Source organism: Melampsora larici-populina, assembly GCF_000204055.1.
Source record: "Melampsora larici-populina 98AG31 unplaced genomic scaffold MELLAscaffold_65, whole genome shotgun sequence".
Lineage (NCBI taxonomy): Eukaryota > Fungi > Basidiomycota > Pucciniomycetes > Pucciniales > Melampsoraceae > Melampsora > Melampsora laricis-populina.
The window spans coordinates 501,701-517,231 of record NW_006768829.1 but is presented as its reverse complement, the minus strand read 5'-3'; the positions used below and the strand labels follow the sequence as shown (position 1 = coordinate 517,231).

The window sequence follows — 15,531 nt, the reverse complement described above, 5'->3', positions numbered from 1 at the left end:
CATGTACATACAGCTTATAAAACACATTTAACATATAATAAAACATATACAAACATCAATTACATATACATATACATTTAAAAACATATGTAATACGTAATAAAACACCAATTACACCTTATAACTCAGTGTCAAGAGTTAAAGTGCTTATACTACATAAATTACATAACACGTATATGTAATTATGTAATATTAATAATAATAATAATTAATAGTAATCATTAAACCCTAAACCATAGTAATGATACAAACAAATATCACTACAATTAGGTTTGGAGAGGAGAGTATATAAACCCCTCCTCTCTCAGCCTTCAGGGATTGTCCCTCAAGCATTTTATTACACAACTCTTTTAAAGAACACTTTAAAGTTCCTTTGAAGTACATAATCAAAAGTCTTATAAATATAAGACTAGTGATTCACTTCATATCTTTAAAGTATATTCCTGACTAAAAGATAAAGTAATCTTATTCTTCCCCCTTTGAATCCTCTACTTCCCTCAAGTAGAACCCTTGTACTAGGTTAGTGCCCTTCCAATAAACAATCAGGTTAGTCACCTTCAGAACAACTACAGGTTAGTGACCTATATCAACTCATAGGTTAGTGTACCTTCAGAAAAACTACAGGTTAGTGACCTATATCAACTCATAGGTTAGTGTACCTTCAGAACAACTACAGGTTAGTGACCTACATCAACTCCAGGTTAGTGACCTCTTGAATAACTATAAGTTGGTGACTTTATCACAACCAGGTTAGTGACCTCCATATCACTCTTCAATCTGTTACCTGAAAGATTGAAGGGGAGCCTTGGATCCAGTTTTCAACAATTATAACATCTTATAATTAAAACCTTGAACCTCCTTTTTAGGAGTCATTTAACTGTAGTCTGTCTGGGTGTATCCAAACAGACCAGTTCCCCTCTTCCCCTTTCTCTCCTTTCTTAATAAATTTATTGTAATACATTATATTTGAAATATAACTTTAATTATCAAAATTTACCAACATACCTTGCCATTTTAGTAAGTCTTGAGTACTCTTTTGAATACCCAACCCTCACACTTTGAACCGTGAAGTATAATCCCGGCAATAAAGCCGGAAAGAGTGGGATGGGTTGGCGATGCAAGTATGTTTGGCATAGGAGTACTCCTAGCAACGTTGGGCTGGTGCGTTGCTCAACGTGTGCAACGTCAAGCAACGCCGAGCAACGGAAAACAGGGGCGACGCACCGCAGCGCACCGTGCCGCACCTTTGCCTGTTGCGTTGCCCCTTGGGGCGAGCATAGAGTACCCGTTGCTTTGCGGTTGTGGCCCCGTTGTCCGCAACGGGGGTCAGAAACGAGGGTCCAACCTTGCCTCCTGGGACTTCCACTGCTAGCTCCCGATTGGTAGATAACAACTCGATCTAGTCACTCAAACATACAACTCCTTGCTTCTCCGTCCAACGATGGCCTCCTTTGGAAGATCTCACCCAATCTGGAAGCGATTCAACCTGATTTACTCGAAGATGAAAGACAAACAGACCTTCAACTTCGATTCCGAGTTTCCTTCGATTTCAAGCTCAAGCTTCTTTTGTGTCTATTTCCCTCCTCCTTTTCACAGTTTCAACTACAATCACGTTATTATTCTCACTTTTCAATCACATCCTTCGACTCATCTTATTTTCCATCTGTTCACAAACACCTTCAACTCAAATCTCAATCAAACTATTTTTATAATTGCAATCGGTAGGATGGCTAGTCCCCCCAATCCACAATCCGATGTGTCGGAGTCAGAGTCAAACTCGTCTATACCTGTATCATCAACTCTTTGTTGCTCCAAAAGTCCTCCAACACCTCGCAAGGGCTTACCAGGAATGGTACAGCCTTCCTCTGATAGCCGGTTAACTATACCTCTCCCCCAATCAACTGGATCTAGGCCTGGCACGCGCAAGAAGAAACAATCGGTGACCGCTGAAAAGTCAACAATCAGTTCCCCCGTTTCAACCCAGGTAGCAACTCGTAAGAAGAGAAAACAAGTGTCAACAGACACAAATAAGGTGAGCAAGCTCTTAGTACAATGTTATCACCGTTACTGACATGGTATGTATTGATTTTGATAGCCACCTCCTAGTCAACACGATCCATCTCAATCGGAAATGAATCAAGATTCAGATGATGGACTCAATGATCGTCAGAAAGCAAAAAGAGCCAAGGTCCTGGCAGATGATGCTGAGGAGGAGCCAGATTATCCTGCTCCAGTTGAATACTTTGGATCACCTGAACACAAAAAAGGAGATGTAAGAATCAGATGTCATATATCAATATTTTCTTTTGAATCTCTTTCTTACCAATAGTATATTCTATTCTCAGGATCCCAACGGTAAACCGTTATCTTATCCATGTCTTTGGTGCAAAAAGCTCGTTCGTGTTGTTCCCGACTCTTTAAACAACCTCAAGATCCATTGGGATGGATACAACAAGAAACGCATTCGGTACCCGTGTCGAGAACGACAGAAGGCCATCGATAGTGGACTCTGTCTTCCACCCACTGTTTTTGAGCTCACAGTTGCTTCTAATGGCCAGCAACAAATTCCTGAATTTTTCGATAGCAAGCTTCCCTTCAAGAACGACGTTCTCAACCAGATACTAGCTGTTTGGATCCTTTCTGAGGCCTTACCTTGGAACCGTATTGAAGACCCTTTACTACGAGCTGCTTTTCGGTATACTAGGCGTGACACAAAGATCCTCGGAAGAACGTGGGTAGCCAGAGAAGCTGCTGGAATTCATGCTTCATTTCAAGATACGGTATTGAACGAAATCAAAGTGAGTAATTATTTTCATTTTTCAAAACTATTATAATATAAGTTATAGTTATACAAGCTGAAATCAATGTATGGTGTCCTACTACAGAACAACACTGGTAAATTTACACTGATCCATGATGGATGGACGACACATAACAACATACATGCATTTTTAGGAGCGGCGGTAACCTTCATCGACAAGGATTGGCAATACCAGGTTCGACACCTAACGTTGAAACTAATAGCTTGGCATCATAAAGGGGTATGGCTTGCACAGCCCTTAGTGCACTTTATGAAAAAACATCGACTTCAATATAAGATAAGTTGGCAATTATTTTTGTCTTCTTCGTTTTGCTCATTCATTACTTACCTAATTTTATTTAAAAAAACCACATGCTTGCCCAGGTCACAGACTCCGGTTCAAACAATATTACTATGGCGAATGAAATGCACACCCTTTTCTCTTTGCACGAGGAAGAAAAACTCGATTCCGAAGAAACATCAGAAGCAATCATGTCACCTCAAGATGAAGCATACACATGGAATCCTAATACTGACTACGCACGGTGCTTTTTGCACAAATTGTCTTCAACTGTTAAAGGAGGATTGGAGGAACTCGGTGGAGCCACTCCATCGCGGAATTAAGAGCGAGAAGATTTCCTTGCAGTGTTTCCATTCTCAGCAACACTCCCGGTCATTGCCGAGGAGGATGAAGACAAGAGTAGCACATCAACACCTATCTTGATTGATCTTGAGGATGACCACCCAGCTCCTGACAAAGTCGATACTGATCACGACTCTGAGGGCGAAGAAGATCTAGAAGTACCTCCGGACTTTAACGCAGAAGATGATATTAATGAGGACCAAGTGGAGAGTTTAGCCAAAACTCTGCCTGATAATTCTGTGGCTAGTAAGTACCACACTACTGCTTCACGAAAGCAGGCGAATCGAATGAATGGTTTGACCAGTAAGGTAAGATCATTCCTTGCTCTACCAATTCAGTTGGATAAACTAATCCTTTTATCTTTGTTTTTTGATACAGGCCAACTTCATATCATGTCGTGTAGCTCGTTCTGCAGCATGGAGACGACACTTCGCACGCATAGCCAAAGGCATGAACCTGAAAGTTTTGCCATTGACACCAGGTTACAACGCCACTCGATGTAATGCAGAATTTGATTCGCTTAATAGGTTGGTCCAGGCAAAGAAAGTAAGTTCTTTCTTTTTTTGATTCATAGTGAATGAACATTAATTGATGTTTCTTTGCATTACAGGTTGTGAACAAGCTGTTAGCCGATGACCTGGAGCTGTTGAAGTCTAAGAAGAAGCGACGAAAGGGCACTGCCAGCATTAAAGAGGTTCCCAGATGGGAATACGGGTCCTAGTGATCAGATTCCCATTCTGCTACTGTTACACAGTTCCATGAATATTTCCTGAGTAGCCATTGTGATATATGTAGTCAATATTTTGAAATGTGCGTCTCAATCTGAACAAAGTTACAGCATGTATTACACATGATTTTCTTATCTAGATGAGCAGATAACTGAGCGGACCTGTATGTAGCTGATAGCTAAGGATTTACTCAGATGTTTGCACATATGTAGTGTATGCTTTATGGCTCAGATGTGCAGTGTAAGATGATTTGATTCTCCATTCTTCTCTCAATGATATTCCCAGCCTAGGTCATGTTCCGACCAGGGAACCTATTTAATGCTGGCAGTGGGGGAGCACTAAGCCACGCGGATACTTTCACGAGATCTATTTTACTCCAGACGACTGGAGTGCCCTTGAGGAGCTGACCACGGAACTTGCTGTGAGTTTATTTCATTATATTACTTGAGTCACGAACTTGGCTGACACCCACCCAATATCATCGAAGCCATTTTTGTCTCTCACCAAACTTATGGAGGGTGACGGACCCACAGGATGTTTGGTTATACCCAAGTTTTACGCCCTCAAGGTTCACCTCGCCTCTCGGGTTCAAGAACTCTTGTTAGGGGACGCTCTACTTCCTATGATACAATCAATGCAAGCGCGCGTGGACAGGTACATGGAGGAGGCTCTGCAGTGTGATACGACAGTCATGGCAACCATGCTGAACCCATTTTTTTGAGTCCAATTCTTTGAACGTGCCTTTGGTCCAGAGCATGAAATTACTAATCGATCTTGAAAATTATTACAAGATAAATTTGATAATCACAAGACAGAGCTTGCAAAAACAATTCAGGCCAAATCAACTCAGTGTCCTCCTATAGTCACCCCGACTACAGCATCTACATCTACAAAGGAAGTCGAATCCGAAAATTTGTTTCAACTTTTCAAGGCTCAAGATGCTGAGGTGGAGTCGAACGAGATTGACACTTATCTCAAAGGAACACATCCCATGTCTGTTAAAGACAACGCACGAGAGACCAAAGCAGTTTTGCCATGGTGGAGTGTAAGATTTTCTATCAACCTCTATTTCATTTCTGTTTTCGACTTTGTGCTGACGATGAAAACATTTACAGGTTCACTGTGGGGCATTTCCTGTCCTGGCCTCCCTAGCGCAAGACTACCTCAGTCCCTCCGCAAGCTCAGCAATAGTCGAACGAACGTTTTCAGCAGCAGCTGATATATGTTCGTCCGACAGAGTGCGCCTGGTACCTCGTACAATCAAATATTGCGTTGGTTCTCGCCTATGGTGGCGTCAGCGGGTCCCTCTAGCACACAAGTATACAGAAGTGAATGAAGCTATTGAAGGTTTTGGCGGTCGATGTCTTAAAAATTAAATGTAGTCAAAAGAAAGGTGATTTTTAATCATTCATCGATCTTTTCAAACATTGTCTTTCCAATCTTACTTTTTTAATCGTACTATTTCTATCTTTTGTACTATTTCTATCTTTTGTAACCTATGCCTTATGCCCTTTTTATATACTTACTGCCTATGAAATATATGCCTATGCCTATGCCAGTTTTGTTTAACATTGGTCCCCCTGTGAGCAACTCTGAGAGCAACGTCAGTCGAGCAACCGGGGCAACGGCTTTTTGCGTTGCGCGCAAAGCAACGGCCTTTGCCTTTGCCCGTTGCGTTGTGGGATTATGGACCTGAAATCGATGAATTGCGTTGCGCGCAACGCAGCGCACCGGCCCATCGTTGCTCCTAGACTTTGGATGGACACGTTTTGAATTGAAGGACAACTGGAAGACAATTGGCCTGAGAGCGGATGAAACAAGTAGAGACATCGCTTGGGCTGAAACAGCCGCCATTAGGATCAGACTCTTGATGCTGTAGGTTTCAACCAAGACGAAAGGGAGGAACTTCTGGGTAAAGACAGACAATACCACTACTGAATCAACAATTAACAAAAGAAGGTCAAAAAGTGAACAAGTCAATGAATAGTGGAAGAAGATCCAGGACTTACTTTTGAAACTCCAGTGCGACATCACCAAAGAGAGAGTCAATTCAGGGAACAACAATGCCGACGGACTTTTGAGAGAAGTGAATACCAAAGACAAAGTAGGAGATAGGTTGGACATAACTCTACCCAACGATCTTCAACAGTTGTTAGAACTAGCATGATCTCACCTATTATCAAAAAGAAAATCAGTCGGTTCCTACAAGACGCAAATGGAGATTGGAACTGGAAAGAGAATGAGATTCAAGTCCACATGATGTCAGGAGGTTGGGCACCAACTACTTTAATCAACTACAACAGTGGAGTATCGAAATTGATGAAGTTTGCGGCGGAAAAGAAGTACTCACGGAAAAAATTATTACCTCTATCCATAAACACCTTGTACGAGTTCGTGGTCTGGGCAGGAAAGAAATTAGACAAGAAAGAAAAACCAAGTCAGATGAATAAGAGCTCGAGTATAGAAGTGGAGACCATTAAGAAGTACCTGACTGGAATTAAGTGCTGGCACCTATTCCACGACAAGCAATACCCAAGGTACAATCAGCTGAAACTAAGTGTATCACTAAAATCATCAAAACTGGCAGAAGTCGCTTTGAGAGAGTTGGAGAAAGAGCAGAAGAGACCAGTATTGTTAAGACACCTGATACAACTTCTACGTCATCTATCAAATGGGAACAAGAGGGACCAAGTAGCCTTAACAATAGCCCTGGTAGCATTTTGGGGTATGGCACGTTTAGGAGAATTAGTATCAAATGACAAAAATAAGAAGTTAATACGGAGGAAGGACGTACAATGGCCAAATAAGAATGTTGCAATGATAACCTTGTATAACACAAAAACCGCAGCTCCGGGACAAACACAATACATAAAGTTGATGGACCAAAAATCTTACCTCGACCCAACCAGTGCTCTAGAAAGGATGGTGGAAGATAACAAAACAGGTCCTAAAGACCCCCTATTCTCTTATATAGAACGCAATGGAACCAGGAGCGTGATATTGAAAACAAAACTTTTAGGAATCTATAGGAGAGTCTGGGGAAAGAACGAAGAAGAAAAACTTTCAGGACACTCATTCAGAGTGGGAGGTGCAACACTGAGATGGAACAAAAAGAAGTCAATAGAAGAGATAACAACAATAGGATGTTGGAAGTCAAAAGCGTACCAACCGTACTTAAGAAAATATAACACAGAAGAAAAGAAAGAGACCAAAGAGCTGTGGAAACTGTTAAAGTTGAAAGATTGTAAGTGAGGATCTGAGAAACAAGAAGTGGAAAGAGACTGATTTGATACATGCTTGTAGATCAGATAGAACCATGCAATGGAAGGGAAGAGAAGAAGTGAACTGAAGGTAAGTTAAGATTCAGAATGAATGGGGGGAAATACAGGGGAGATGTGCATACATGTAAATTTAAAGTTTATAGTATTCATTGGGGAAAATATGGTTCGGAGATAACAAGACCCTCTGTACCGCTGTCATAGATAGGTTTTTGACAGGCTCAGGACGCCATCCATCCAGAGAGCTGGAGGTAGAAAACCTCTCTCTGACAGGCAGTCCGCGGCCTACGCCCCCCCCAAACACCAGGTCAAAGCCTTTCACAAAAAAAGATTAGACCTAGCAAGAGATTGCTTGAAAGATAGAGATGGGCATTTAATGAGAACTGAGCAAGTCACCACGCCAAAGATGGATTGACACTGGTGGCCAAAGGCACGACGTCACCGGTGAGTTCCATCGGGACCCGAGACACAGTGGATGAGAGCAGAGACGGGGCCGGGACACACGGCCCCCAGGAAGATAGGATGTACAAACTTTTGAAAATTTCAATTTCAAAGTTTCAATACACCCATCTCTCTCATACACCTCAACGTTCAAATTTGTAAAATCTCTTGATTTAACGCTAGCAGCTTCAAAAGAAATAAAACATTTATTTTCAAAAACCATCCCGCCCGCCCTACAAAGCCAATCAAAGAAAAGAACAGGCAACGGTTGAGAAGGGACAACTAAGTAAGCAAAAAGCGAAAGGAACAGTTATAAGGGTTCTCATGGGCCACCCACCCGCCCCGCCCACAAAAACCTCTCTCTGATAGGCAGTCCGCGGCCTACGGCCCCCCCCAAACACCAGGTCAAAGCCTTTCACAAAAAAGGATTAGACCTAGCAAGAGATTGCTTGAAAGATAGGAATGGGCATTTAATGAGACTGAGCAAGTCACCAGGCCAAAGATGAATTGGACCGGGGGCAAAATGGCAATAGGTGTCAAAATACAAATAGTTGTTTTTATCAAATCATCTTTGCTAAGGCAAATTCTGTTCTAGATACAACAAGTTGAGTGTCTGAGAATCCTTTGTTAGTTATCGAATAGGCTTGGTGGACCACACTGAGTCTGGGCTTGTATGGTTGTGAGGCTCTCAAAAAAATTGATGAAGTTGACTCAAAGAGTGGGCAGAGTTGCAGGCATTTGGCTAACTGACTACCCAAATTCAGCTGTTGAGAATTCTCACCATACTATGCTCAAACTGTTTTCATAAGTTAAAGTACCTATGTAGTCTCTGATGACAAGTCCCTCATTGAATTACCTAGCAAACACAGTTGAAAATTATCTGTACCAAACAATAACAAGTTATCAATAAAGCAGACCCAAAATGAATAACAAAAAAACCAATACATGTATATTTTTCAGAAACGATTGACAGTTGAGAGAAGATGAAAACTGTTTTACATAAAATAATAAAGACAAGGAGTGTACGTGAAGAAGTTGATAAGGCAGTTTGAACAAGATATTCATCTGGAGAGAAATCGATTACAATTTTATCATCCTGGTGCATTCCTTCACCACCAGGACCTACGGCGTAGTCATCTTGCTCTTCCATAAGTGAACGAGCAAAGACGAAAGGATCCGCTAATTCTCATGTCCAAAGATCAGAGACATGGAGGAATAGAGAAAATGAGAGGATGTGAAATAGTCAAGATCAAACTATACATGATGAAGAAATGGAAAGAAATCAGTACACAACTCATAAGAATGAAAGGAAAGAAGTGCTCACCTCAATTCAATGGAACAAAGCCCAAGATGTTTTCATCTACATTCACCGCACAAAATTGAGCTGTGATTGAAATCGAGCAAAATCAAACAAATCAGTAAATGATCAAATGAGAAGAGGAAGGGAAAGACAAGGAGAAGGAGAAGAAGAAGAAGACATACATGGTGAAGAGGTAGTGTCTGAGAGGTCGAATAGAACAAAGGGCCTCGATACTTCGACTTCAGATGATTCAGAGACCTCGAATAATTGAATCGGGGGTACATATTCTCTGAGACGAGGCTCATAGATAGTACGAAGAAAGTCGGGGTCCTGCATGGGAAAAGGTGGTGGTAAGTTGGTCAAAGGAGGTTCAGTAGGACGAGTAACGTTAATCAAAGGAGCCCATAAACAAGCGATAGGTGGAGAGATGGCAGGATAAAATCGATGGAGAGGAATGTCGAGATCTTGGTTACGAGAGCGACGATCCATCATCCAGGATAAGAAATCGATGAAGGAAGAGTAGAGAAAGTAGAAGAGAGGAAAGGTGAAGGTGGTAAAGATAATGTCGAAGACAAAGACGGTGAAGAAGTTGGTGACAGGATGAAGTTCGAGATGACCAAAGTTTAATAAGGCGGCGTGAAGACAGAAGGCAAAGACCAAATAGAATGGAAAAGCGAGAAGACTATCACGAAAGGAAATCTTTTTAAACTGGGGAAGAGACATTTTTGAAATCGGAGAAGTTTGTTAAGTGAGATTGGAAGTGAAAGGTAAAGAAAAGTGAAAGGGGGATTGGAGGAATGGAATCGGAAGCTGGTGGTACGGATGATGAAGTGAAATTCGGATCGCTCTGAAAGATGAGCGGTATTTATATGGCTCAGATACTGAGTTGCCGGATCAGCTTCAACACGCGTCACGTGAGTCATTATTTTTGTTTGGATCATAAAGCTTATATACACGCGAAGAAATACATACGTACTGATTGACGCGAGCTGATCAGTCTGTGTCGGATAGAAAGATAATAATGTGATAAAGGCGATATAGTTGCCCCTTCTCGACCTCAATTGTTGATACCCGCTTCCAGCTTGCGTCAATCTACTCTATTCATGAATTTTAATAATTCAAACTCTTCAAGTTCAGAGGTTGAAAAACAGGCTTTGCTCAAGCCCGAATGGATTATTTAACTAACGTTTCCATTCAGTCATTTGGATCGTGCATCCTTCCTAATACCCTCATGTAGATCGAAAGAGCGTTCTACTTGTCTCTGTCTACAGTTGGGACCATTTCATCTGGCGACTATTTTGAGGAAAGAGATGGAAAGACTTATTTGGCTCTCAATCTCCAAACTCAACTCATGTTCTGAACATCCAAATCATCTCCGATTCTCACAGGTCCGATAGCTTTTCTTTAATTTCTCAAAGACCTAAATAGATCCCGCGTAGTTAGGCTAAAAATCTATTTTGCTTTTCATTTTTCAATGCTTCTCTTTCATATCGTAGATCGCGCTTCATTCAGCTTCATATCCACAAGCTGATTCACTGAATAGTTCAAAATCCGAAGATCGCGCGAAAAGCACCATACCTTTAACTTCAGCAAAGCTTAAGCATCTCAGCAGTAAATGGTATCTATCCGGGATCCGCGTTGCTTGATCGCTTTAAGTCTCTCTATAATATTTTCGATAAAACAAATGATGAAAAATCAACCATATGGGTGAGGAACTGTGCATGTGTCGCTCTTGGATCTGCCGACTTGGTCCGATGGCTGGCCCTCAAGTATTCCATGGTAACAAGTAGTTGGGATTGAAAGGGGCAAGGAGTCGTTCATTAAAGTGTATAAATCAATAGCCCTCGCTTTAACTGAAACTTATTCTTTACATTTGGTTTGTACATGATTATCGGTCAGACTTATCATTCAAGACCACATTACGAAAACAACAGGTGCGGAGGCAGGAGGGGATTTGCTTATGTATATACATATATGAATTTCATATCCAAGTTCCACAACACGATTGGATTCCCCAAATTCATTATCTCTTGTCAGCCAGCGAATCTTTCCATCATTGATTGGAGTTATCATACAATTTTCAGAACAGATCGATCCATCGTAACAGTAGAGAGATAGGTAGGATGAACACAAGAGATTTCTTCAAGATACAACTGTGTCACATCCCAACTCCATCACGGTTCCATAAGAGATAATCTCATTCATCAGAACTAGGAATGATGGAGAGGTCCTGAACATCAAAGTACTTGGTTTTTCTCGGTTTTCTGTCACGTAGCGAGCCTTTCCATACCGATTGGGTAGATTAGATGAATGTTTTTGACAAGGAATGTTATTGAGTAGATCTAACAAATTACCCATCAAGAAATAAACTCACAAAGCCTTTCTTGACAACTTAAGATTGTCTTATCCAACTTCTCGGCTATAGCATGCTCATATTCTCTTTGATGAAAAAAATCGGTAAAGTTTCAAATTCCTTAATCTTCGTTTATGGGTCTACTTTGAACAAAACCTGAGAAAATCAGGTGTCTTAAAAGAGTTTCCCATTATTTTGAAGATTAAGATTCGTGTGATATTCTGAGGTTCTGAGTGTAAGTTTCTTGTGGCATTTTTGGTGGTGTAAAAAGTGTTTATCTATAACGCCCAAGCAAATCGCATTGAATGGATCGATTCGATTCCAGAGTCCAGTCCGGTATCTCGCATTCATACCAAACTTCCAAACTGAGACTGGAGGAGGAAGTTCTGAGGGCGTATTCTGCTTCAGCATCACTTCGAGTTCAACACTTCAGTTTACTGAATACGATGTTGACGGAGTAGTGTGAGGTCTACAGGCAGCTCAACGAGCCTAGTAACACAAAATTGACTTTTGTTGATTAGATTCACGAGTCATGATATCTGAGATCACTATGATCTTCTCGTCTCAAGAAATCCAAAAAGAAGGCAAGAAATTTCATATCTTGTATTTTAGCACAGCTCAGTTATGCATCAAAGAAGTATAAGTCTCGCGGGATTCACAACATTGCTTGTAAGGAATTGTTTAGTTGGAAGCGGCTGGTTTGTGAGTTTGACTGAAGTATCTTGTACTGAGTCTCTCGTAGTAAAGTCTCGCGGGATCAACAACATTGCTTGTAAAGACTTCTTCAGTTAAAGGTCGCTGGTTTGTGAGTTTGACTGAAGTATCTTGTACTGGGTCTCTCATTCTCCGGAATATCTGCATTCTATCCGATTCACAGATGATCGAACAAATCTCAGCCCTATGCTAGATAAGTAGGACAATAATTGGTTAGCTGCCCTCTCTCATTGACAAGGTATACACGAGTCTAAGAGGAAGTAAAGGATTTTCCGCTGAGATTTCCGATCACACGGAGTCCGGATTTTGTTTGCTATTATCTCGGAGCTTTCTTCTTATTGATGCGTATTCAGGCGTATTAATCACATGGAAACAATCCAATGTGTGATCAAGAGTAGTTTGAATGAATCAAAAGTTGATTGATAGCCTTCAAATCCTTCCATCTTCTCTTTGGATGCGTTTCACTGTCGGAAACACATGACAGGTACGCAGGTCATTGAAGATGGGTAATGATTTGTTTTTTATTAAAACTGCATGGATTGAGGCCATTTGAGATGTTATGGATTGTTTAAATGAGAGATATAGTAAGGAGTTCGTTCAACTTGAGAAGTACTCCTGAATCTAAAATACCAAAAGGGTGAAAGCATCCAGATGAATTGTTAAAATTTGAATGTTTGTTGATTGAGTATTTAACCCCTTAACGTAAGTAGTACTTAAGCTTTTGATTACCTTTCATATTTGGGTCAAGAGGGTTGGAGACAAACGACAGGGAAGAGTCAAGGAAATACCAGCTCAGCAGATTATCATTCAGTAGACTAGCAGACTAGCACTTCATCAACCAATCAAGTACGATGCCAAAATCAAATCAAACCAATTCACTCAAACCTGGTTTCTCAACTGGTGGTTCATTTCAAGCTTGTAAGTTGATAGACCCATTCAACTCATCGTTCCATAATAAATATACTGACCCAATCTCTGTCATGGTGAGTTTAGTGGCAGTCGAATCAATCGAATCAGATTCAGAAAGCGGGTCACAAACCACTCCGATCATTCCATCACATCGAACACCTTCTACTGCCATCTCAACTTCAACCAAAAAGGGACGCGCCAAACAACGTGCTCGTGATCGAGCTCGTAAATCGGCTGGTACCTCGACTTTATCTGATCCAACTGAATGTAAGTCAATTCTGTATCACCCTTTTCTTCTTCTTAAATCTACTCACACACACACACCTATCTCAATCGATCATCACTAAACCTCTCAATTGAGTGTCAAAACAGTCCGGAACAATAACAATCTTGATAGGATCCTTCATCCATTCGATCTCACCAGAAGACCTGGAAATCATCAAAACCGGTTTAATCGTTTTTAATTCAAATGGAAAGATCATTGGGATCGAAAAAGAAAACTTAACAAATCAAGAATGGAATCGAAAAAGTGATGCGGTTCAACGTTTATTGAAAAAGAAATGGATTCAAGAGGAAGATGTTAATCGATTGAGATTCATTAGATTGAGAAATGGAGAGTTTCTTATTCCTGGCTTTATTGATACTCATACTCGTGAGTTCTTGATTTTTTCATGGGGTTTGGAAAGGTTTGCTTGGATGTTTAATGAGATCTTTATGAGGTTTTTAGATGCTGCACAGTACACGAACGTAGGAGTTGGACAACAATACAAATGTGAGTATCTAATCCGAAAACTTTCATCCCAATCAAACCGCTTAAACCTCATTGGTTTACGTTTGTTTGATTGATTGATGACGGTTCAGTACTTGATTGGCTTAAGAATATAACGTTTTTAGAAGAAACAAAGTATTCATCTAATGGTCATTAACAAAGGATTTTTGAAAAAGTGGCGAAAAGAGTATTGAATTCAGGTACAACTACTTGTTGTTATTTTAGTTCGATACATCTTCGGCTTCTAAAGTTTTAAGTCAAGTTTGTTTTAATGCTGGTCAACGTGCATTTATTGGAAAATGTAATGTGAGTTGAACCGCAAAAAACCCAGAAAGATTGGTTTTTTTTGTTTAAGGACGATGGTTGATTTGATATTTTGTTTTTTGGTGGTTCTAGATGGATCGGAATGAAACATTTGAAAGTTATCAGGAAAATTCGGTGGAGGAATCTATAAAAGATACTATTGAGCTCATTGACTATATTCGACAAAACTGTGTTCCTGAGCTCGAAAAAGCTCATAGTACCATCATTGTAAGTAGAACAAATTGGGACCAATAGTGTAAGAGTTGCTATAGATTCTCTATGACATCTTACCAAGAACTTCCTACAGCACAATAAAAGGTTGTACTTTGGTACTTTTGTATAAATCTTGTGCACCTATGAGACAGCGGAGTAGCTGATAAATATTGTGATTGCGTGGTCCAGCTACAGTTGCGGTTTGCCCTGTTAGAAGGTCCGCACCGATGGAAGTACTCTCCTCAATCGAACGGAAAAAAGAGGACGAAAAGTAAAATGTCATCTAATTTGAAGACTTGAATTTAGAAGTCTGAAATGAGGGCAAGATACGATTTTGGTATAGCTTCAGCGGCGAAGTTTACTTTTAACAAGATAAAGACGCTTTCTTGAGTATATGATACTCTAGCATACGCACATTCAATAGCTCCAATCCTTCTCCTCTCTAAAAATATTTGTAGAAAGGGTGATTGTATCAGTGTTGGTGAAGAAGGTTAGTAGATCTTCTTTCAAGATGAAATGTTGAAATTGAAAGGTTTAGAGGGAAAGGTGATCTTGTTTAAATCTTTCTTTTGCTCAGGTGTGATGAGTCGTGGAGCGATTTTAGGATGGGTCACTAATAGATCATGTAGATTAAGAATTAGAAAAAGTTCATTGACTTTTGCTTGTTAGAGAAAACTTTCGATGAAGAAAAAAAGATGTCGTAGTCTCACTTGATCAAGAATTTCTTTGGAAACACTTTTGCTCTATTCCACCAAGATAGTGACTTTTTTTATCAAGTACATTCCTTTCCAGGTTTTTGAGAGAGATTGCAAGGTTTTTTGTTCGATTTTTACTTCGGAGTTTAGAAGAATCATCATTTTCAAAAACTCATTCTTTCGTTATCATTTCCCAATGATCATTGCTTGTTGATATCGTTAATTGGAAAACCAGTTGGACTTTGTCAAGAAGTTTCTACTGAAACTGATGAATATTCTTTATTGTCTCAACTCATGCTTTTTACATTGATGTATACAAATTTTTCTATCAAAGAAATCAAAAAGAGATATTGGTATGATGCTTGTCAAGTGATCAAGATGTCCA

General features: G+C 40.3%; 2 protein-coding genes across 2 annotated transcripts; both read left to right on the top strand.

The window, feature by feature from the left end:
* Positions 1–3,292: 3,292 nt before the first annotated feature.
* Positions 3,293–4,020, top strand: MELLADRAFT_68341 (uncharacterized protein; the record flags this gene model as incomplete). The annotated part of the gene is made up of 4 exons (XM_007416844.1): positions 3,293–3,398; positions 3,447–3,751; positions 3,822–3,989; positions 4,018–4,020. The coding sequence occupies 4 exons, from the start codon at positions 3,293–3,295 to the stop codon at positions 4,018–4,020; spliced, it is 582 nt and encodes a 193-aa protein (XP_007416906.1).
* An 8,939-nt stretch (positions 4,021–12,959) lies between these two features.
* On the top strand, positions 12,960–14,564 carry MELLADRAFT_57768 (uncharacterized protein; the record flags this gene model as incomplete). The annotated part of the gene is given in 8 exon segments (XM_007416836.1): positions 12,960–13,069; positions 13,080–13,175; positions 13,251–13,433; positions 13,539–13,818; positions 13,830–13,831; positions 13,896–13,938; positions 14,028–14,241; positions 14,332–14,564. 3 exon segments carry the CDS (start codon positions 13,109–13,111, stop codon positions 13,628–13,630), a joined length of 342 nt encoding a protein of 113 aa, XP_007416898.1.
* Positions 14,565–15,531: the final 967 nt, after the last annotated feature.